The 25,169-nt window shown below is 42.2% G+C and overlaps 1 protein-coding gene across 2 annotated transcripts in view; it reads left to right on the forward strand.

Annotated features, from left to right (window-relative positions):
• The window catches only part of LOC147431192 (protein CONTINUOUS VASCULAR RING 1-like), a 34,342-nt gene extending 17,123 nt beyond the window's left edge, over positions 1 to 17,219 (forward strand). For both annotated transcript variants that reach the window (XM_086493826.1, XM_086493825.1), the window contains exons 2-7: positions 14,988 to 15,040; positions 15,115 to 15,224; positions 15,526 to 15,693; positions 15,786 to 15,883; positions 16,695 to 16,821; positions 16,921 to 17,219. In XM_086493826.1, coding sequence (XP_086349952.1) covers positions 14,988 to 15,040; positions 15,115 to 15,224; positions 15,526 to 15,693; positions 15,786 to 15,883; positions 16,695 to 16,821; positions 16,921 to 16,997 — 633 coding nt within the window. In that variant the 3' untranslated portion in view covers positions 16,998 to 17,219. The remainder of the gene's footprint in view (positions 1 to 14,987; positions 15,041 to 15,114; positions 15,225 to 15,525; positions 15,694 to 15,785; positions 15,884 to 16,694; positions 16,822 to 16,920) is intronic.
• Positions 17,220 to 25,169: the final 7,950 nt, after the last annotated feature.

Raw genomic sequence — 25,169 nt, forward strand, 5'->3', positions numbered from 1 at the left:
AAGATTTTGTGTCGCTTTCGGCGAGGCCAAAAGAAGCAAGCGTTGCAGACCTTTATGAAGTTCAAGCATCGCATGACCAACGCATCAGAGTAGGCCGGCGAAGAGTCCTTTCCAGGATTCCAGACGCTGTTGGCGATCTCCCTCGACGCCATACAGTTCGGTACTAGTACCTCACTTTAAAAAGGAGGGGATGTCAAATGACACATCCAACCCTTTGAATCCGTGGACAAGCTACAACATGACCAGGATTCAGTTCAGTCAAGTCAGTCTAGAATAGGAAGTGATCTGGCACTTTGGTGAGTTTGTTCGCAGACCGTGCATGTCCAGACACTTAGATTAGATGCATATCCTCCGGTTGCACCCAGCATGATCATGAGCATTACCATCAAAATTCATTAGAATCCATCATTGGAATTTTCCAATGCATTAAACCTGTTTTCTCTATTTTTTGACATTTTTCACTTATTTATTAAGTGACTTTTGTTGGAAACTAGGTAGGGCAATTTTGCTAAGATAATATATAAGCAAACCAGAGTTAGCACTTTCTGGCAGAAGACGCAGCAGGAGCATCGCTCAATAGGCAACTTCTCAGCAAGAACCAAATGACCTAGCATTTTCAGCTTGAAGACCTCCTGCAGAGCCTAGCGTTTTGGATCAGCCCCAAATCGCCCAATGTTTGCAGATTCAGCCCTGCGATCTTGTCTTGCTGTAGCAGATTGCCGCCGCATCGACACCATCGCGACAGTACCTCAGAAGAGCCCTGGCGTTAATGGAATTTCAGCATTCTGCCAGCGTTTTCAGAATTCAGCAATTAGCGTTTTTGTACCATAGCAGTTAGCGTTTTTCAAGTAGCCCTCACCAGCGTTTTGCACCTGCACTTCAACGCTTAAGAAAATCAGCAAGACCAGCGATCAGCAGCCCTACAACTAGCGTTTTTTTCAGCCCTTGCCTTGGCGATTCACAACAGCAACACAGCCAGCAATACAACGTTTCAAAGGTCAGTCGATACCAGCGTTTTCCAGCCATGAACATCTAGCGTTTTTGGCTAGAAGGACCAGCAGATAGAAGGGTAGCCGACCCAGTAATTCCAAGCAAGAAAGAACAGTCCGACCAGACTCAGTTCAAGCATTCAGTTTCTAGCATTAGATTCGTCATCATCGTCCACACCGTCGACCTCGACATCGCAGCCATTAGACTCATTGCATCAGCCATTGTACCAGATTGTGCAATCAATAGTAGACCACTTTCGCCATCGAGTGGGGCCCTTGGAGGAGGGTTTTACAACGTCTCTGGTGTTGTATTCTCTTCTCTCTCTATCTCTCAGTCTCATGCACTTCCATTGACAGTGTCCATTCACCTTTGTTTGTGTCAATTGCACTCTCTCACTAAAGGAACAGAAGGCTTATCCTTGCCTCTTGGGATGACCCCTTTGAGGTATGGACGGATGCGAGCAATGTCGCCATAGGCGCTGTGCTTCAGCAGCATGGTCGTTCTGTAGCTTTCCTCAACGGAAGCTCAATAGTGCAGAAAATAATTATTCAGTTTATGATAAAGAACTTTTGTCTGTCATTCACTCTCTTAAGCATAGGAAGCATTTTCTTTATGGTAGAGAGTTTACAGTTCGCACAGATCATCAAGCCCTCAAGTGGCTCCAGTCTATGTCTAGTGCACATTGGAGTGATCGCCAGGCACGGTGGTCACAATTTTTTGAGCAATTTGGAGGTTTGATTGAGTATGTGCTTGGAGAAGCTAACCCTGTTGCAGATGCATTGAGTCGCAAATGACAGATTTTGGCTCTTGAGTCAAGATCCACAGTTACTATCCAGGGTGTGTCTTTCGACAGTATGAAGAACCAATATGCGGATTCCGAGTTGGTAAGCAATGCTTGCAAGCTCTTGCTTCTCAAGGGCCAAGCAACTATCTCATTCGTGATGGTTTGTTGTATTTTCGTCAACGTTTGTGTGTGTTGTCCTCTCTCAGGCCAACCATATTGCATGATGCACATGACTCTCTCATGGGTGGGCACAGGGGAATGAACACCACTTTGGAAAAAATAGAAAGATTCTTTTATTGGCCTAAAATGCGCAAAGATGTGTTTCGTTATGTCACATAGTGCACTAAATGTCGAAAGGTAAAAGCTCTTCGGAGTAAGTAGCAAGGCCTCTTGCTTCCGCTGCCTATTCCTGATGGACCTTTTCAGGATATCTCCGTGGATTTTGTGACTAACCTTCCGCCAAGTTTGCATTCAAGGAACACTCAATGTTTGACAATTGTTGATCGTTTCATCAAGTTTTGCATGCTGATTCCTTGTAAAGCCACAATCATTGCCCAAGATGTAGCACGGTTGTTCATAAAGCATTGGTACCCCCTCTGTGGTTTGCCAAAATCGATTGTTTCAGATAGGGATGTTAAGTTCACATCTAATTTTTGGCGCTCACTCTTTGAAAATTTTGGCACTAAGTTGAAGTTTTCATCGGCTTTTCATCCACAGTTAGATGGTCAGACAGAGATTTACAATCAATTGGCTTTTGATGTTTTAAAGTTATATGTGTATGATTAGCAGTCTCAGTGGGAGCTCTATCTCCTATTGGTTTAGACTATTTTGAATGACTCTTTTTCCTTTGCCATTGGTTGAACTTCATATGAGGTAGCTTTTGGCCATCCGTTCCAGTCACTTTTGACTCGCTCGGTCAGTCAAATGCCTGATGCCAATGCTGAAAGTCAGTCATTGGATGAGATTTCTGAGAGTGTGAGGCTTCGGCTAAGCAAGGCTCAAGAATCTTATTCACGGCAGGCTAATAAGCATCGCCAGGATGTTTCGATCAAAGAAGGGGATTTGGTGTATTTAAGAATCATGAAGCAACATCTTAGGCAAGTTGGAAAGAAGTGTCTAAAGTTGTCTTTTCGAATGTATGGTCCATTTTTAGTCATTAAAAAGATAAATGAGGTTTCAATGAAATTGCAATTGCCTGAGTCATGGTCAATGCATAACGTTTTCCATGTTTCTTGGTTGAAACACATGTTTTAGGGAACGTCTCCACAGGACATTTTGGAAGAAGAACCGGAGATCATCGATGAAGCCAAAGTCATGGAGCCGGAGCAAGTGTTGTTGCATCGGTTTCGACATGGTTCAAAGAAGCAAGTGAGACAATACTTTTTGAAGTTCAAAGATCGCGGAACCCACGAAGCAGTGTGGGTCGACTAAGAGTTTTTCAAAGATCACTCAGAGTTGTTGGCAGACTACAACGAAGCCATGTAGCTCTGTATCAGTACCTCACTTTAAAAAGGAGGGGATGTCACGTGACACATCCAACCCTATGTGTCCGTGGACAAGCTACAGCATGACCAGGGTTCAGTTCAGTCAAGGTGGTCCACGCTTCTTTTAAACAAGACTACGTCAGTTAAATGGCTGAAATTTAAGAAGCTTTTTTATTTTTTCTTGGTTGACGCAAGAGTATGAATGAGATATACGAGCTGCTTGGAACAACTTTCGGATGACCAAGAAAGATACAATAAATGCTTACTCTGAGAGATTCTGGAGCTCTTTTCTACCCGCCTCTTCATTCAAGAAGATCTCATTCAGAGAACAGATTGAGCGGTTTACCTTGGATCTACCTACAGAGATCCGAGATCACTGCTTGGAACAGAAGTTAGCTTCTATTCAGGAGTTGATGAGTCATGCGAAGCGGGGCTTTGCCATTCACTCTGGCAGTCTGACCTACCCCACAGATGAGGCCATGACACAACGAGCCGAACAGACTTCTGGGAATGAAAATAGAAAGAAAAAGAGCAACCCAGAGAAAAAGGATGCACGACCCAAGGAGTAACATGAGCAAGCTCGATTTATCAAGGAGGGGAAGTGCTTTGGATGCGGGGAACTCGGACATATCTCCGCGAAGTGCCTTAAAAAGGCACAGAAAGAAGAGAATGATAAGGATGACGACAGGCCTAAGAGTTCGAGAGCAGCTGAGGAACGAGGACGAAAAGGCAAGTGAAAACAGGACTGGTTCCAGATTGTGTGGGTACTGATCCCAACACTATGGACGAAAGTACAGAACTTTGCCGAGCTTGGGGCAAAGTGAAAGATCAAGAGGCCCTGATCTTCTTTGATGGAGGAGCCAAGGCCAACTTCATTTCACCGGAATTGGCGGCGCGGCTCGAGATCACTCCCGATCGGATGGGACCACTTTCGGAGGCAGTTCTAGCGGCACCCGGCAGGGACGTAGCCATTACCTGTCATTGGCAAACTTCGGTTGCATTGTCAGGGGTATTTGGGGCATGATGGCTTCTTCATAATGCCTTTGGAGGGTTGTGATGTTCTCTTAGGGATAATGGATTCCCTAGTACCACAAGAACAACGCTGTGGTCGATTATCGGGCGAGGAAAGCGACTTTGACTACAGAGAAGGGCAGAACCATTGTACTTGATATTAAACTGAAGGGCGAGTCTGTCCCTATTGTATTGGCTTCGGCCATTTCAAAATTAATGAAATCCAGTCTGTTTGTTTACTCGATCTTTATGAAAGCATTGAGCGATAAGGATAGGAAAAATATGTCTAAATTTGACAAAGAACGCCAAGATTTTCTCCACTCTCACGCCGATTGCTTCTAAGAGGGCCTACCAGGAGAGTTACCACCTACTCCTCCTGAAGATCATACCATTGATCTGATACCTGGAAGCACACCACCGAACCGACCACCTTACCGTGTGAGCCGAGCACAGAATGAAGAGATTATGAACCAAGTGAAAGACCTCTTGGAAAAGGGTCTTGTCCAACCTAGTACTTCACCGTATTGCTCTCCAGTGTTGTTGGTTTTGAAGAAAGACGGATCTTGGAGAATGTGCATCGATTATAGAGCTCTCAACAAAATCATCATCAAGAACAGATTTCCGATTTGATATACTTGACTGGTTACAGGGATCCTCGTGCTTCATCTGGATTGACCTGAAGAGTGGATATCATCAGATCCGAATCGCGCTGGGAGACGTCTACAAGACATCCTTTTGGACTACTTTTGGGTTATTTGAGTTTTTGGTGATGCCTTTTGGCTTAACCAATGCTCCTGCGACATTTAACCGGATGATGGACAAGATTTTTTGAGAGTACAGGCTATTTGTTGGCACTTTCTTTGACGACATCATGGTTTTCTCCAAGAATGAGGTAGAATACAGAGATCATCTGCTTGAGGTCTTTCAGGCATTACGAGATCACAAGTTAGTGATTTATGCAAAGAAAAGTGAATTTTTCCTACCAGAGATACACTTTTTGGGACACATTGTCTCAGCAGCTGGAGTGCAAATGGATCCGGCCAAGATAGAGACTATACGTGATTGGCCCGATTTAAAGAATGTCCATGAAGTTAGAAGCTTCTTGGGACTGTGTTCGTACTACAGGCGGTTCATACGGAAGTTTGTAGAGGTTGCTTCCCCTTTGCATATCTTGACACAGAAAAGAGTCCCTTTCTCGTGGGGATCCACAGAGGTGACTGCCTTTCAGACATTGAAAAAGAAATTGACTACGGGACCAGTTTTGACTTTGCCGGACTTGCAGAAGTCATTTGAAGTATATTGTGATGCTTGTGGTCGTAGTCTCGGTGTTGTCTTAATGCAAGAAGGCCATGTCATTGCATACGAGAGCTCATTGTTCTCTAGGCCGGAGATGACATCACATATTTATGAGAGAGCTTTTGGCGGTTATCCATGCTCTTACTCGATGGTGGCATTACCTACTCGGAGCAGATTTTACTGTCTTTACATACCATCAGAGTTTGCGCTACTTCTTGTCACAGAAGCAGCTTTCGGAAAAGCAGATGCGGTGGCTATTTCCGCGATACATCATAAGAGCTTCGAGGATATGGTCGACCAGTATGCCACAGATACAGATTTTGCGGATATTTTTCACACGGATACGGGATGGGGAGACAGTAGAAGGATGCTCCATTCGGGAAGGCTACTTGATGAGAAAAACCATGTTGTGCGTTACACAGTCGTTCAGGGAAAAGGTTATGACTGAATGCCACTGTCCACCTGTAAGGTGCAGCGGAATGAATGTTGTATTTTCTCAAGATTAGTGATCTTTATTGCTCAAGGTTCCTTTTAGTTCTTAGGGAAAGAGAGAGCTTTCCGTCTTGTAGAGTGCTGTGGTCACGAACAAAGTGAGTGGATATTGTGCGCGCTATTGAATGAGATTGAGAGAAGGAGAGAGAAGAGATACGACACCGAGAGGTTGTAAAACCCTCCTCCGAAGGCCCCACTTTCGTCGGCGAGAGTGGTCTACTTTGATTGCACAAAGGTGTACAATGCGTATGCAATGGACTGATGCAATGTGACTATGCCGATGACGACGACGGTGATGACGACGACGACTCGGTGGCTGAAATCTGAGGTCTTCTAATTGCTGAATTCGGGGACTGTTTCGGTGGCTGAAAATGACTGTTTTGGCTTCGTTTTTATGGCTGAAAATGGGGGAACATCTGCAACCGTCTTGGGGTGGTTTTGCTACTATGCATAAGGCTGAAAACGCTGTGGTCTGATGTTGGTTTAGGCTGAGAATCAAAAACGCTGATGCTGTCTTTTCCTTGCCAAAAACGCTGGGTTATATGCTCCAAAAAACGCTGATTTGCTGCAGTTTGACTAGCGTTAGTAAAAACGCTGAGAAGGCTGGTGGTTTGGGAGCAAAATCGCCAAGGATCTGCAAGGGGAACATACGCTAGGAAAGGGGGAAACTGTGGTGGCGATGTTGATGCTGAGAAAATGCCAACGCTAGGTGAGAGGTTGGCGCTAGGGGGTCATGAGGGGGGGGGGGGGGGGGGGGGGGGGGGGGGGGGGGGTACTGCTGAGAAGTTGCCTGTTGAGCAGGAAGCTCTTGCTACCTCTTCTGCCAATAACTGCTAACTTGGGTTTGCTTATATATTAACTTAGCAAAATTGCCCTATCTACTTTTGTTGGAAAGTCACTTAAAAATAATAAGTGAAAATACCAAAAATAGGTTAAATGCACTGGAAAATTCCCTTCACTGAATTTGATGGATTCTGAAGGGAATACTGATGATCATGCTGTGTGCAACCGGAGGATATGCATCTATGCTAAGTGACTGGGCATGCACGGTCTACGAATAGACTCACAAAAGTGCCAGATCACTGCTAATCTAGACTCGGCTGAACTGACTGAACCCTGATCATGCTGTAGCTTGTCCACGGACACATAGGGTTGGGATGTGTCACGTGACATCCCCTCCTTTTCAAAGTGAGGTACTGGTACCGAACTGTATGGCGTCGAGGGAGATCGCCAATAGCATCCGGAATCCTGGAAGGGACTCTTCGGCGGCCCACCCTGAGGTGTGGGTCTGCAACGCTTGCTTCTTTGGGCCGCGCCGAAAGCGACACAAAGTCTTCTGAATCTCCTTTCTTGCTTCAACTTCGTCTAGAGTAGTGCTTCTTCCATCTTCAAGAATCTCCATGGCTGAAAATTCTTGAAACCATCTCCAACACAAAACCATGAACATACCCATTCCATGTAAAGTGAAGGAAAAAAATCCTGTCTTCTCTGAAGACTGTGTATGCAATGTAGACGAACAGAGAGACGGAGTGACAACCCGTTCATCAAATACATGCAAACAATGCGCTCGAATCTTTTCTGTTTGATCGAAACCAATCAATTGTGGCAAATCATAATGGAAATGACCATGCTTTGTGCTCATACAATCATGTGCTCTTTCGGAAACTGTGTCATGCCAAGGAAGAGATATGGAATGCGTCGTCCTAACATACAAACTTTTCAACTTTTCATGCGGCCGCTAAGTGCACGGTCCGCTCTCAATGAGTGAAAAGAGACACAAGGGGAGGTTGGACAAGCCCTTCTTTCTTGGGATTCCTGTCACTCTTCAACAAAACACGATTAGGAATCGCCACGCCCAAGTAAACTTGGGTTCGTGCAATCGCAACAAGCAAAAAAAAAAATCTTGTGGTTCTTTCCTTGAGTAATGCAGAACACTTCCAAAGCTCTGATACCAATGTAAGGTGCAAGGGAATGAATGTTGTATTTTCTCAAGATTAGTGATCTTTATTGCTCAAGGTTCCTTTTAGTTCTTAGGGAAAGAGAGAGCTTTCCGTCTTGTAGAGTGCTGTGGTCACGAACAAAGTGAGTGGATATTGTGCGTGCTAGTGAATGAGACTGAGAGAAGGAGAGAGAAGAGATACGACACCGAGAGGTTGTAAAACCCTCCTCCGAAGTCCCCACTCTCGTCGGCGAGAGTGGTCTACTTTGATTGCACAAGGGTGTACAATGCGTATGCAATGGATTGATGCAATGTGACTATGCCGACGACGACGACGGTGATGATGACGACGACTCGGTGGCTGAAATCTGAGATCTTCTAATCGCTGAATTCGGGGACTGTTTCGGTGGTTGAAAATGACTGTTTTGGCTGCGTTTTTATGGCTGAAAATGGGGAACATCTGCAACCGTCTTGGGGTGGTTCTGCTACTATGCATAAGGCTAAAAACGCTGTGGTCTGATGTTGGTTTAGGCTGAGAATCAAAAACGCTGATGCTGTCTTTTCCTTGCCAAAAACGCTTGGTTATATGCTCCAAAAAACGCTGATTTGCTGCAGTTGACTAGCACTAGTAAAACCGCTGAGAAGGCTGGTGGTTTGGGACCAAAATCGCCAAGGATCTGCAAGGGGATCATACGCAAGGAAAGGGGGAAACTGTGGTGGCGATGTTGATGCTGAGAAAACGCCAAGGCTAGGTGAGAGGTTGGCGCTAGGGGGTCATGAGGGGGGGGTACTGTTGAGAAGTTGCCTGTTGAGTGGGAAGCTCCTCCTGCTCCTGTTGGAAAGTCACTTAAAAATAATAAGTGAAAATACCAAAAATAGGCTAAATACACTGGAAAATTCCCTTGACTGAATCTGATGGATTTTGAAGGGAATACTGATGATTATGCTGTGTGCAACCGGAGGATATGCATCTATGCTAAGTGACTGGGCATGCACGGTCTACGAATAGACTCACAAAAGTGCCAGATCACTGCTAATCTAGACTCGACTGAACTGACTGAACCCTGATCATGCTGTAGCTTGTCCACGGACACATAGGGTTGGGATGTGTCACGTGACACCACCCTTTACGGGTCACCGCGGCATTGCTACCACCATGAAGGGGGTAGAGAGATACTTCTTTTGGCCGAGACTCAAAAAGGATGTGGAAGAGTTTGTGTGCAGTTGCTTAGTATGCCAGAAGGTCAAGTTTGACAAGCATAAGGCATAGGGATTGTTACAGCCTTTACCCATACCCACCCGCCCTTGGGAAAGTATTGCAATGGATTTCATTTTTGATGTCCCGAGAACATAGAGTGGTCACGATGGTATCTGGACTGTTATTGACAGATTTAGCAAACAGACTCATTTCATTCCAATGAAGAAAACAGTTAATCCGGATCACTTAGCGAGACTGTTTGTGGCCCAGATCTTCAGATTACATGGCATGCCTAAACAATTGTCTCCGACAGAGACCCCAGATTTATGAGTTTGTTTTGGAAGGCAATTTTGGGATTGGCACGCGGTTGCAGTTCTCGTCATCGTTCCACCCGTAGATTGATGGGCAATCTGAGATTGCAAATTTAGTGGTTCTAGATTTATTGAAGTCTTATATCGCAGATCAGAAGACTCAATGGAAAAAGTACTTACCTTTGGTGGAATTTGCCTACAATAACACGATACACTCTTTTGATGGGGAAGGCGCCATTTGAGATTGTTGAAGGTGTTGCGGAGGTTCCACCCTTCCTAAGCACGAAAGATAAGATCTTTGAAGCGGATGAATATACGCGAGATTTGGATACGGCTTTTGCCAAGGTTCGCGAGACTTTGCAGAAGTCTCAAGAACGACAGAAAAAGGCAACGGATTGCCATCGTCGTGACTTGAAATTGAAGGAGGATGATTGGGTGCTCTTATGTTTTGAGAAGGCACGCCTAAGAAAGAAAAAGGGAAAGGAGAGGCTTTTTCCCAAGCTTAGTATGCGATAGTACGGACCTTTCCAGATCACTGAAAAGATAAATGATGTCTCCTTCCGATTGAAACTGCCAGATACTTGGAGGATTCATAGTGCATTCCATGCGAGTCTCTTGAAACCTTTTAAGGGTGATGTGCCTGATGATAGGGAGCTTGATGAGCAACCCGAAGTGGAAGAAAACGAGGAGATCCTTGTTCCTGAACAGATTTTGGCACATAAGGATACAAAGAATAAAGTTAAAGTCCGAAGGCGGATCTTGGTTAAGTTCAAGAACTATCTTGCATTGGATGCAAAGTGGATGAAGGAGGAGGACCTAGCAGATACTCCTCAGATTGTGAAACTTTACCTCGATGCTTTTGGTTTAGCATAGTCTATTCCAAACGGAATCCAAAATTCAGCTTGCCGGAGATCTGGTGCAGTAGGATGTACAAGAGGGGAGTCACTCCGCTCCTTTGTCAATAGATGCCTTGATTTAGATACTAGAGTCACTGATGTCTATTTGAGCTTCAGGGATATTGAAAGCTGACAGTATTCTGCTGTATGACTTTAATGAAATGGAATTCGTGATTATGATATTGATTTGTTCTTGACTTCTATTAAGTGTAGGAACTGATAGACGAAATGACTGCAGCATTTTGGTCTGATTGATCTCGAATAGACATGGTTGCAATAGGGGTTAGTCAATCAGACATCGATGAGGTCCCGATTGGACCTAGATGCGATTGCTAGCTACATTGCCGATAAATCATGGTCTAAGATCCGAATTAATGTTGAATGTCATGAGATGTCCTGTGATGTTGTCACGTGACACATCCAACCCTATGTGTCTGTGGACAAGTTACAGCACGACAAGGGTTCAGTCAGTCCAGTCAGTCTAGATTTAGAAGTGATCTGGCACCTTTGTGAGTCTATTCGTAGACCGTGCATGCCCAGTCACTTAGTGTAGATGCATATCCTTTGGTTGCACACAACATGATCATAAGCATTCCCATCAGAATCCATCAGAATCCTTCAGGGGAATTTTCCAGTGATTTTAGCCTATTTTCCCTATTTTTGACATTTTTCACTTATTAATTTAAGTGACTTTCCAACAAAAGTAGGTAGGGCAATTTGCTAAGTTTGTATATAAGCAAACTAGAGCTAGCACTATTTGCAGAAGAGGCAACAGGAGCCAAGCTCTGCAGGCAACTTCTCAGCAGAACCTTGGCGGTTTCCCCCTCCAAGCAAGATCCCAAGCCTTGGCGTTTTCTCCAAGCAGCATACCTAGCGTTTTCTTCATCTAGCACTAACGCCAGCAGTACCCAGTCACTAGCGTTTCTGCATTAGATTTGCATCGCCACAGTACCCAGCCACCTAGCGTTTTTGCAAAGACCAGCTTTGCTAGCGTTTTTGATCATCAGCTACTCTAGCGTTTTTGGTTTTCAGCAACAGATAAAGAACCGCAAGAGCAGCCCAAAGAAGTAGCAGATTCAGCTCGGATAGACCCCAGTTTTCAGCCATGAAGAACCTCAGTTTTCAGCCCTAAACCTGCAGATTTTCAGCGTCAAAGACCCACAGAAAAGAGCCCCCAAATCAGCATTTTTGGACTAGCCGCAGATTTCAGCCCATAGCATTTTTGGACAGCAATAGAAAGATTGCAGATTTCAGCCATTAGGTCGACTTCGTCATCACCGTCGTCATCGTCGACATAGCCTAGACTTGCATCAGTCACATGCATTCAGTTTGTACCAGTTTGTGCAATCATAAGTAGACCACTCTCGCCGACGAGAGTGGGGCCTTCGGAGGAGGGTTTTACAACGTCTTTGGTGTCGTATCTCTCTTCTCTCTCTCTATCTCTCAGTCTCATACACTTGCACGCACAGTGTCCATTCACTTTGTTTGTGATCATAGCATTCTCTCATTAAGAACGGAAGGCTCTCCCTTCCATAAGAACAGAAGGAACCTTGAGCACAGTTCGGAGCACTCATCTTGAGCAAAGCGCAAACATTCATTCCGTTGCACCTTACAGATGTCTAGTGATGTCCTATGATGTCGTGTGATGTGACTGTGGATTTGGTACATGTGCTAGATGTGTGTTCCTAGTACGTAGGTACTAACAATCAGTGTCTGCTAAGACGCTTTATGGCTTCTGTCGGTTTTGCAAGCCTAATCGCGGTCGATTACAATGCTTTCAAGAGGGGGGTATGTCACAAAGTGATGACGTGGCTAACGACAGCAGAAACCCTAATTTTTGCCAAAAACCCTAATTTTTGGAAACCTTAACCCTAATTTTCTGGCTGAAACCCTAAAGCGGCTGAAATGCCACGTGGCCGGCGTACGGATTTCCGAAAATTGCCGCGGTTTTAACGGGCTGAAATCCCATCTTTTGGGCGACGCAATCTGAGAAGGATAGAGAGAGAGAGTTTATTGCTTTTTTCTTTTTTTTACTCACTGAGAGAGAGAGAGAGAGAGAGAGAGAGAGAGAGAGAGAGAGAGAGAGAGAGAGAGAGAGAGAGAGAGAGAGAGAGAGAGAATTTTCACTGCTTTTGTTTTGAAAGCTTTTGGGGCTTTGCTTTTGGGCATCCCTTGTAACCTTTAAGTAAACGGTTTTGGGCTCTCTCCAGCTAGACGCAGAGTCTGAGAGTGAAACCTTAACCGCTCTTTGTATTTTGACATTGATTTAATACATAAAGAAATACCAAAAGGGGCACTAGTCTTTGGGGCCAATATCTTTAGGCATGGAACTCCGCCGGGCCAGTGCAAATCTATTGTGATTTGTGAATTTTTGAAGTGGTTATTTGGTGCTGTGGTGATTGATTCTTGACTTGGAGTGTCCAAGTTTGTTACACAGTGTGTATGCAAGCCTTGGGAACACAGGGTGCCCCTAGGGGGCAGCCCTAGGAGGTGCAGAGGGCAGATGGGGCAGGCAGCCGTAGCATTTTTGCCCATGCTGCCCAGCGTTTTCTCTCCCTTCGCTAGAGGGCAGCACTCAGCCCTAGCGTTTTTGGTGGATAGCAGATGCGGTGCTCGGTGATTATCTCTACGGTGTAATATTACCTCAGGGCAGGCTTTGTGCCCATGCAGTAGCCGGTTTCCTCGACCGAGATCTAGATCCTCATCTAGATCCAGCCAGGAGGAGATGCACCAGATCTATGCTCTCAGAGCATGTTGGAGGTGATGCACATGACGAGACTGTGTGAGGGCTCTTGTGTGCAGGAGCAATTGGCAATGTCAGTAGCAGTTGCAGTTGTGTGCCCCACGGGTCTATCCATTGGGCATGTCAGTTCTATGCCGGACCACCCTTGATCACTTGTATGAGCAGATTGATATCAGCATGGAGAGTCTTTCCCAGACCTCTCTCTCTCTCTCTCTCTCTCTCTCTCTCTCTCTCTCTCTCTCTCTCTCTCATTCTTAGATGCCCTGTCTCTCTCTACCTCAGTGATCTCTCTTCTCCACAAGTGTGCCTTGTTCATGTGTTTGGCATTGCAGGTGTTCTAGATCGGAGTCGAGGTACCCACCGGATCACGAGCGAGTTCTCGTCTTCTTTGCATCTTCCGTTGCCACCTCTGACTGCCCTATGGTTAGGGCGGTTAAGTAATCCTATAAATAGACCCTAGGCTCATTAGTGAGCTACCTTCAATGATCACCAACCACACTTGGACTCTAGGTCCTTGGCGGCTCTACCCGCACACCCGTTTGGTGTGGGTTTGGTGGTATGGGCACACTACCCCTTGTGGTAGAGGTTAGCTCGATGGTTGCTATCTCTAGGCTCGAGGGTGTGCCCGTATTGCCTCTCTCTACCTGGGAGGTGAGCTTGATGTCCGCTCTGTTTGTCTCCTCACTTACGTGCTCCTCTCTTCCGTTCCTTCCGGCACACGTGCTGCTCAACAAGCCTAGAGTGAAAGTATGACTACCTACGGATGGTATTCATCATGGTTTGTGTATCTATTTCCTTCGTTGTTCCATCAAAAAGGAATAATTCTCGTCTTTGTTCTAGTAAATTTGCTTTTGTTGTTCAATTGTGCCATCTTATTTCTTACTCGTTGAGAAAGGATACTCATTCAAAAGAATCATGAAAAATGTTTGTTCATTTTCCATCGTAGTAAGTTTATTTTCAATGTTTCTTCCTTTGGAATGTTTAAAATAATAAGTAGTAAATCTAACAAAAGTGGGGAGCATAAAAGTCCACTCATTGTTTGACTTAGTAACACACTATCTAGATGTTTTGATCTCTAGCGCTTCCAGTATTTTTGCTCTAGCTTGAATGCTAGCCTTTATCATGGCTGAGTATGCCCATCACCTCTGGAGGGTGAGAAACTCAGCTTGTTGGTTTTATAGAGTACGTTCAAAGCATGAATGACCTCTATACAAACCTACACCTACTCCTGGGCACCGATGACGGGAGTAGGGATGTCATAGCTATTGTCCAAGCTATGCATGATAAAGGTGATAATCTTATTCTTCCTGTTTGGACAAGCAGCGAAGTTGAGGTCAAGTTTGGATCTTTGTACTTCTTTGGTTATTTTCAGCCTCTTCTTCGTAGGTTTGTAGGAGTATTCATTTCTAGATTTATCTTACATTAGGTTTCAAGAACTAGTTTCTTTAGAAGTTGTTGGGTGGAGTTTGATTTCTAGGATTATGTCTTTGAGATGTCTTATCCTTTTTAGTTTAAAGTTGAGTACTTATTTCAAGTTTAATCCAAGTAAGCTTCAACTTTTTTTGCGTATGCCTTTTCTAATTTTAAAAAAAGTAAAATAATGGTTTGTTTTATATAGTTTTGTTTAGTAGCAAATAAAGTGTTTTTTTTCCCTTGTCCCTTGCTTTTGTAGTTTTTTGAGTGTTTTATCCCCTCTTATAATTCGTGAGCTCGTATTCTGAACTTATGAAGGTATATAAATTGTTCCTGTTTGGGTGTGCAGTGTAATCCATCTTGATTTGTGTATCTTTAGTGAAGAGGTTTGCAGTAGTGTGATTGTTGATACTAAGTCTTGCCTGTGTAGGCCTTTCATGCTGTGCTTCGAAGCTGGGCATCAAAGAAATTTATGAGTGGCTGGTAAGTCTTTTTCTCTGTTGAGTTTAATACAAGCGCTGTGTGTCATGGTTTTCACACGGGTTTGATCTTTGCAGCGTTATTCTGCTTCCAATTGCTATCACATTCTATATAACTTGGTGGTTTGTCAAATTTGTTGATGGCTTCTTTTCGCCTCTTTATGCACAACTGGGAGTTCACATTTTTGGTAATTAACGACACTCTTGTCTTGATTTTGACACCTATTTCAATAATGCACACATCTGCGTCGCATTTTTGTATAGACAATGGATGGTTTGTATGGGGGAATTCCAGGGTCTAGAATTCATTTTCATCTGACCCAAATGTAAAAAGTCATCTGACTATCCAAGGTGGTGTTCAAAATACTCAACCATGTTCTGCAATGTTTCCATGCTTTAACTTTTGAGCAAGGTCATGCTCCTCACCTCTGAGCACGAGTGCAAGGACACAGTGAAGCCATGGTTGATTAGGTTTACTTCTTTTTACAGGCTTGGGCTTCGTCACATCCATTGTTTTCATATTTGTGGTTGGCATATTTTTCTCATCATGGATGGGAGCCTCGATCCTGTCAATTGGCGAGTGGTTTATCAAAAGAATGCCACTAGTGAGACATATCTACTCTGCATCAAAGCAAATCAGTGCTGCAATATCACCCGGTAATTTTCTTTATTCCCATGGCTTTTTTCCATTGTGAATTGACTCCTTAATGCAAGGGGTGATGTTCTTAATAATTTTCATGAATTCACAGATCAAAACTCCAGAGCCTTCAAGGAGGTGGCAATAATTCGGCATCCACGTGTAGGAGAGTACGTGTTTGGCTTCATCACCTCGTCTCTTACACTTAAGGTAAAACAACATGAGTTAGATTCCTTTTATGACACTAGAAATTGGAGTAAGCAGTATATTCAAGAGGGTGGTTATGGGAAAGGCAAGAACTTGATATTTTGGTGCTCTTTGTACATGTGTTGTACTTTGATCATATCATTGCATGAAGCCAGACCTGACATTTTTCCAATAAACTAGCCATCTTGGCCATCTTTGGACTGTTTTTGGGTGCCTATATATGAGAGTCTTTGAGCCTTTTGTGCTACTAATACCTCTTTTGTGCCTTTATGCTCTGTATTTACTGTACTTTACTGTATTGTAAACACAGTGTATGCTTGTGTGTGCGGTGTTGAGATCATATATTGTTATGGTTCTATGTCCAATTTTTTTTATTTTTGTTTTGTTTTTTAAATTCAATGGTAATGCATTTTTTTGGTTATGTTTTACCTGGAGAGGACACACATACCACATTTCGTCCCAGCCTTTGCAACAATTGGCGTAGATCCAGCAGTACTTAACACTCCACATTGAGGACAGCCAAGCAACTTACCAGCTAAGCTATGGCCCGATTCTTGACCGCACCCACCATTGAGCACCAATAACTTCAGTCCGGATGTCATAGTAGTCAGAATCATGCATGATGGAACTCATTGTTGTCTTGTCTTGTGGCTGACTACCGTGCGTTCATAACTTGCACTTTGCTTCATTAGTGAAATTTTGCTTTTCCTGGATTCTTCTAGGTATATTGTTAACAGAATGTATACGCCATGTAGCCTTTGATTTGGATTCAGGGTTAAATTGTGTCTTTTGGTTTGGTTTTTAATGGTTGCAGACACCAACCCAGGAAGAAGAACTATACAGTGTTTATGTGCCGACCAACCACCTTTATTTGGGGGACATTTTCCTCATCAATGCGAGTGATATCATCCGACCAAATCTCTCTGTCCGTGAGGGCATTGGTCAGTTATTTCGAGTTTATTTCACACATGGATTTGGTTTTTTCTTTTATATTGGGTTTATCTCCTCACTTCAAGAACTGCTTGGTCTACTTTTGGCAGAGATTGTTGTGTCAGGTGGGATGACAATGCCACAAGTTATCTTACCCAAAGAACCTCGAGGTGTAGATAGAGTTTGAAAAGTTCTTGTAGTTTCACTTTTCCTTAGTTTGTAGCACCTTAGTTTGTAACATATTAACATCATAAGGTCAGAATTCTTTTTTGTCATACTTCTGCACTGCTCTGGGATGACGCAGTTCAGTTTTGCTTGAGAATTTACTGATGAAATAGAGCTGAGTCAATCCGGCTCTTGTATATCTCACAAATGAACCAAGGGTAAGAAACATTAGGGTTCTCGTCTCTATGGATCTTGTTCAAGAACATTGGTTGCTTAACGTTCTCTGATGCGGTCTTTGCGGATGTGTTAGCTGGTTAGGGAATGTTTTATATGTTGAGTGTGGGGGCTTTGTCCATGACAGTAGTCCACCCTAACCCTAACATTACATGAAGAATGTTGTTATTTGTAAGTGCTCTTAGCAAATTGTACAACTTCGTTGAAGTGAATTATTTCGTGTAGTAGCTGATTGCTTTTGGTTCAACAATACCCTTGTCGGTGATTTGTACATTTGACAGAAATTCTCACTCTGTTAGAAAACAAATGTGTGGTGATTTGTGGAAGTGACTGTGTGTGCTGGCTGGCTTTGCGTTTTGAGAGAAAGGAAGTTTTCATGTGGAGTTCTTTGGAGCTGTGTAAAAAGGGCATGCCTTTTTCAAACCTATACGGGTGGAAAGAAATAGTAAGAGGCCTCTCTCTCTCTCTCTCTCTCTCTCTCACACACACACACACACACACACACACACACACACACACACACACACACACAGCGCCCCTCTAAAGACACTGCCATTGTGTGCCTTTACCTTGTTTACAAAGTCTGTTCAAAGCAATTCAGCTTTTCAATTTCAATAAATGTTTTTTTTTGAGTAGCAGTGGCACATTGGAGGAATCTATTGAGGTACTTTCATAGTTTTTTAGAATGGGAGGAGAAATATGAAGGTATTGCTGGTGCAAGAGATCCCATGAGCTGTTTTAACAGGTGACTGACACAGGAGTACGAATCTATGATGAAGAATGCATGTACTCCATTAGGGCAGGGGTGTAGGAGGAATTGTTAGTGGTGAGAAACGCCTCTAGCGAGCAGTCCGTTTTAACAAATAAGCAATTCCCATTCAAGGGGAATCAAGGGGAGGCAAAGTAATTTTTGTTTCCTTCAATGTATGAAGCCGGGATGGCTTCGATATTGTGTTGGCTGTTGTGCAGAGTGGAGGATACTTCAAAGATCACAGAGACTACTCTCTCTCTCTCTCTCTCTCTCTCTCTCTCTCTCTCTCTCTATGTGTCTCTCTCTTAAGGTCTTGAGTTCAACACCTGTCGGATAGATATTTGAGGGTGGTTCGTAAGACGCTGAATTTTTTTCTCGTTTGTGTGTCTGTCCGAATAAGAAACAGAAGTTGGGATAACCTTTCTATCACCAAAGTGTGGTAGATTGATTATCCCAATTCCCTCTTGAATACTAGGTCATGAGTTCAACACTTGTTGGATAGATCTTGGAGGTCTCTTGGGATTGTTCCTAGGGTGTTAAAAACCTCTCTCTCTCTCTCTCTCTTTTTTGTGTTGGGGGGGGGGGGGGGGGGGGGGGGAGGAGATAATCAGAGTGACCTTTCTATCAGCCAAGTGAGATACATTAATTATCTTGTTTCCCACATGGAGTAACAGGTCTTGGGTGAAAGACTTGTCGGATAAGGTCTCTCTCTCTCGCTCTCTCTCTCTCTCTCTCTCTCACACACACACACACACACACACACACACACACACACACACACACACACACACACACACACACACACGCACACACACACACAAAATAGGGCTTGTATGGGATGCCTATTCTATGCTTGAATACAAAACAAACCTCAATAATCGTGACGTAGTCACCAAAACAATGGATTATTGTCATGAAGCTTAGTTACAAATCATGATGGGCAGTCAAAAAAAGAGGTCACAACCATGAACCAGCGACTTATCGAAAGTAGGAGAAGACAACTCTTTGTAGCGACCATGTAAGTGTTGGCTACAGAAAGCTACCATGTAGGAAAAAGGGCAACATACTTAAGGAGATCTCTAGAAGTTTGCATCGATTATCAGTTATGAAGCCTCAAAGAAGATTGTCGAACAAAAGCATTGTGCCTCAATGATGTAAACTTGTGAGATGGGTAAAATTTAGAAACAATTTTATATTAGATCTAGACTCCCAAAAAGGAAGGCCTTCATCAATTAGCATTTTTTTCTTGGCCGACCCAATCTGTTGAATCAATGTAGAGCTTTAAAACATTTGTTGAGGCTTAGATGGGGTTTCAATATCAAATAAAGGATATGCCAACAAGTAGGGGGAGTATTAGTGATTAGGGATTCCCAAAGCATAAGCATAAATAAATTTCTAGTTTCCTTTTCCTTTTGATCCTCTTGAACATCTACCTTCCCATGTCATGTTGAAGGGTGGAATATAGTGGGAACTCCATGCTAGCATCGCTCTGAGGTCATCCTACACCAATATAACCTAATCTAGAACGTCCTTTACGCTCTCATGTTGGCTATATAAGCCCTTCACTTGTACATTCTCTTATGATGATTATTGTGTTAGTATTTGCACTTATGTCAAATTCTTCTCTCTCTCTCTCTCTCTCTCTCTCTCTCTCTCTCTCTCTCTCTCTCTCTCTCTCCATCCAGGATTTTCAATAGAGTGGATGAGAACATACCTCAAAAGATCCAAGCGACAAAATGATTCTCTAATTGGGTGCTAGAAATACCTTAACCTTTTGTATAATTGAGAGGTCCAAGGCGTGGTTTGTCAGAGTGTGGCCTAGGGCCCTCTCTATATTCCTATTCTTCAAAATGTCACACTTAATGAAATTCAAAACCATTCAGAAAATGGTACCACATTCCTCTTATCTTACTTTTAAAAAATTGGAATGCATACCATTGCAGGGCCTCAAGAAAAGAAAATTTTGTTATGCCGGTGAAAATTTACTTCTCAACTATAAGAAGAAAAGTTTGCTTCTATATGAAAGACACCATTGAGCTTCCTTATTGTTGTACATAATTTAATGTGCTAATCATGGTAACAACGAGCCTTTAGGCTTACTACTCTGGCATTATTTGGCTATTGCTTTAATTAGTACTCTATAAGACTTTTGAGAGATTTCGATCTCATCAAGCATGGCTATCACTTGACTTGCTTCTAGTTGATTCTTACTCATGAAGACAAGCAGACTACTTCTCAATGATATTCTGAAACTTCTTCTAATCTAGTATTTTCTTGGCTACTCTTTTTGTGACCATCTTTAGGCTCTTTTCTTTTGCGCAGACCTAGCAATGTCTCCTTTGTTTGGAAAGTATCAATCTCCTCCTCCAAACCTTCAATTGTTCCTTTAGATTTTATAAGCTTCTGTGCAAATACCTTGTTTGATTTGCCCACTTGTACGTTCTCTATTTGGACAAAATTCCTATACTCGTCTGCAAGTATAGCTCTCAAAATCCGACTATTGAACACATGCACACCATGTCTACCATTGCCAATGACATGTAGGAGACTAATGGTGGAAAAAGGAAGTGAGTCCCTATGATCTTATCAAGGGACACAACTTTTTCCTCAAGCCCTTTTGTCTACTAAATCAATGTAGATCTTAAACCATTTGGTGAGTTGTAAAGAAAAATTAAGCTTGGTGATGTCAATGATTGACACTCGCTTGAGGATTATATGGGGCTTCAATACATGAATAAAATATATGCGAACAAATAGGGATGCTAATGAGTAGTGGTAGTGATTAGGTCTTCGTAAAGCATAAACATAACATCAAGCAATGTTTTAGGCCCAAGGTTCTTTGTTTATGGCTAGTGGAATTGCTCTCAATAAGCAATGTTTTAGTCCCAAGGTTCTTTGTTTATGGCTAGTGGAATTGCTCTCGATCAACAATCATATAATGGTTGAACAAGGAGACTCCTTTACCTTCCAACCACGTATGTATCAAAGAAGTTTGATAGATACTTGAGGTTTCCACCTTCCAATCATGCTTACCTACCACATAATCCATTTAAATTAAATTTCTTGAGAAAAACGCAACAGAAATCTCTCTATAGATGGATATTAAAATTAAATATGGAGTAAACGTTGATACAAGATCAAGCCATGTTAAAAGATGGGTTTAGTGTACCCAAGTGTAGATACAATAGAGCTAGTATACTTTTTAGTAGATACAACTTTATTGTGTTATATATGGTGTTCAAGTAGAAGATAATAGAAACTTATTTATGTAATGTGGAACTATTGGGAGTTGATATCTTGATAGAAGATGCTATAAACTTTTGCAAAACTACCATTGACATATTTACAAAGAATTGATCATTCCATAAACATCTTGACTATTTTGTGAAGAGAAAAAACCTCAATACATTTTTTAGAGTCTTAAGGGGTGTTTCCCAAGTGGTGCGCACACATTGGCTCTAAAACCTACTCCCTTTTACACCCACCTCCCATAAACCCTTGATTGACACACCTATTGTCGGTCGCTTACCTCCTTGTCCTCTTCAAGATGAATTCTAAATTAACTCATCGCCCTCTTCACTTCACTTGCAATTATCAAATGATTTTATGTATTAGCCTATTGCTAATGCAGATATACAATATAGACTTGATGGGGATAGAGCTAAAAATAAGCAAACTAGAGATATGCAAAAATGGTTGGTGGCGTAGACTTGATGTGATAATAAATTGGGTGCACTTTTGTCTAACCATATTCATACAAGTTCTCACCGTGCCTCTTATTCACCACATTGGTATGCTTTTACTGTGTCTAGTATATGTAATGTGAAGGAACCTTACTCATTTGATGATGAACAAAATCTAAAAAATGAATTAGTTAAAATGAAATCTATGTCGTGAACAAAATCTAAAAAATGAGTTGGTTACAATGAAATCTAAGTATGATGTTGTGATGATGAATGACACATGGGCTTAGTGTGACCTGTCCCTTCATAAAACTGTCATTTGTGCAAAGTGGGTTTTTAAATCGAAGCATATGCTAATGGTAGTGTTGAGCTGCTATGATACTAGAATTGTAATGAAGGTTATGTTAAAGAGGAGTGCATTAATTTTGACAAGACTTTTTTTTGGGGATAAGCCCAGCTTGGGCGGCCAAACTGAGTGTGAACATCATCTTATCATTGTAAAGCCTATTTATAAGGCTTATGAAGACTTAATTGATTCTCTCTTTTTCTTGTCTAAGCGCTACTATACTCTGCTCTCTCACCCTCTTCTTTCTTATCTCCTTATCTGCTCTCTCAACCTCCAAGCCATGTCCATTAGGGATAGCATCCGCTTCTCTACAAGTGGTATCAGAGCCTTGGCATAGAATCCTAAGCTTGGAGATCTTGTTGGAGAATGTAGACAAGGATTCTATTGCGTGGAGAGAGAAGGCGAACGAAATGGTGGATGTCTAGGAAGTGCAACCTCTTGTGTGTGAAAATGGTTTTGGTATGGTGAAGGCTGGGTTTGCTAGAGGTGATGCACCTCAAGTTGTATTCCCCACCATTGTGGGGAGGCTCGACACAGAGGGGCCATCATTGGTATGGGTCAAAAAGATGCGTGCATAGGCAACAAAGCACAACCAAAATGGGGTATTTTGACATTGAAGTATCCTATTGAGTGGCACCGTAGCAAGGAGGCATGCGGGAGTATCTTGGAAGTAGCACCATAGCTCGCACACAAGGGGACTAGACACTGCCCCGACTAAAGAAAAAACAAGGCTGTAGGTAAGACCTTTCGTCCACTTGTGATGAGTCTACATGTGTGTGCAAGGTGGTTGTATCCAATTGAACTGTGATGAATCCACCGAGACTCGCCATGATGTATCTGATGAGAACTATTAGTGCTAAATCCAATGAGAACATCCATGTGTATGCAAGAGAACCCACCACCAAGTACTTGTGATGATTTGCCCCAAGTTTGGCTTAAGGGGGCAACTTGGGCAGCCAAAATGAGTGTGAACATCATCTTATCATTGTAAAGCCTATTTATAAGGCTTATGAAGATCTAATTGTTTCTCTCTTTTTCTTTTGTCTTAGTGCTTTTGTACTCATCTCTCTCACCCTCTTCTCTTTTATCTCCTTATCTACTCTCTCAACCTCCAAGCCATGTCCATTAGGGATAGCATCCGCTTCCTTACACTTGCAACTTTGTGATTTTGTTAAAAAATGGTAGGAAAACGAGGTGTCTAGGTTGGAAAAAGGCTATGCATGGTTTAATGCAAGCTCCATGTGCTTGGTATGAGGAATACATGATTATTTGGCTAGCATGGTTCTCAAAACATTCCAATTAAGAGCACTATGTACATCAGATGTACATATCATGTACTTTTGATCATTGTTGTCTATGTTGGTGGCATGGTGTTGATGACCAAATGCGGGAGACATTGATGCTTTTATGGTTGGTTGAAAAATTTCTTAGAGTGTTAAATTTGGGGCTTTTGCATCTTATTTAGACATAAGATTCATCAGCGTGATGGAGACATTGCTTGTGTTAGACAAATACATTGAGACATTGCTACATAGATTTGGTCTTAAGGATTGCAAGCCCTTGCTATGTATAGAGACACCTTTGCAGCTTAGTCTTCATGATGCTAGAATTACTTTGGTGTCACTCTCGATCGGCCTACTATTACTTGTCTCATCAATGTCTACATTATATGGTCAAAGGTTCAATATATAATCTCATGACAATTATAAAAATTCTTCAACATCCTTAATAACCAATTTATTCTCTTACCAATACGTATTCTCGTACCATCTATATAAATTTTTTGATTTAACAAAATTTTCTTTGCAGAAGTCATCTTACAATTTTCCATTTTGCTAGTACGTGGTCCGTTAAAGGTAGCAAATTTAAAAATTATGATGATCGCTTTTACTAAACGCTTAATGGAACTTAACAAAACGAGGCTTCTTTAATTCCTTTTGCATAATCTTGAAGACACAAAAACTTGTGTATATGCCCCATCAAGAAATCCATTTGTAGTACTACAAGACTCTGTGTTCCCAAGTGGAAGCTTTTTGTTGTTGTGACTGATATTTTTGTCAATATCAATTAAATGATAGATTGGCACTCTTTGCAAAATCAAAATTGCATTGGGATATGTGGGTAACTCACAAGCCCTGTCACCATGAAATTGCCATGGGGAGATCATTATCACTCTTAGCCCTTACTGGTGTGCATATAATTTGGAAGCATCTCATTCTGTGTAAGCATCCACATTATCCAAAGAATTGTTGAGTTGCTTCATTTTAAACTTTTAGCTTCAACCATTCAACGTGCTTGTTAAGTTTTTTAGGGCTCTCTAAGTAGTGGATCAACAATGTATTTGCCAATGTGGATTGCTATCTATTTTCATTGTGCACAATCTTATCCTTCTGAACTTCAATCAACTCTTGCCATTCTTTAGCATTTAATGTCAAATCCCCCATCTCCATAAGTCAAATCCACAACAACATCATATGTGTATTTATCTAGACTTGCTTTTCTGGTTACGTTTGGATGTGTTCTTTCAAATATGACTTTTTGCTCAACTTTTTATTCCCATTCAGACGTGATTTCTCTGTTTCCCCGGTCCTCCCCACATCTCCTCATATAGTTTTTAATAATCTCTCTCAACTTTTTTGGAAACTAGTATACACTTCATCATTTTGTCTCTTTAATTCCTTGTACTAATTCTTGTTAGAGTAGCTCTTGCTAAAGGGAGGCTTGAATTCTTATGGACTCTTGTAGGTATGAGCTGAAACTATAGTGGTCGTAGTAATCCTTCTTGTTTTTTGTATTTAGAAATAGAGCATTTCATTTGCCAAGCTTGATCCCAAGAGTTCCATGCTTTGCTAAGGCCTTATTTATAACTCATTGACATCATCGTCTAAATTGCCTAATCACACCTTTAAATTAAATAACCAATATTTAATGATGAAAACACTTGAGAGAGAGAGAGAGAGAGAGAGAGAGAGAGGGGGGGGGGAAAAGACTACGTGCATGGTTGCGAGTTTTACGGGTCAAGGCGAGTATTTAAATACATAGGACTTTTTCATTATAGACTTTAAAATGGCCATATCTTGGACTCCATCTGTCAACCTTTATCTGAGATTGTGATAAGAAACTGTACCTGAGAAAAATTATTAATTGTAATAATTAAGCGAATACTGTCTTACAATCAAC

Source organism: Adiantum capillus-veneris, chromosome 21, assembly GCF_014529385.1.
Source record: "Adiantum capillus-veneris isolate H3 chromosome 21, ASM1452938v2, whole genome shotgun sequence".
Lineage (NCBI taxonomy): Eukaryota > Viridiplantae > Streptophyta > Polypodiopsida > Polypodiales > Pteridaceae > Adiantum > Adiantum capillus-veneris.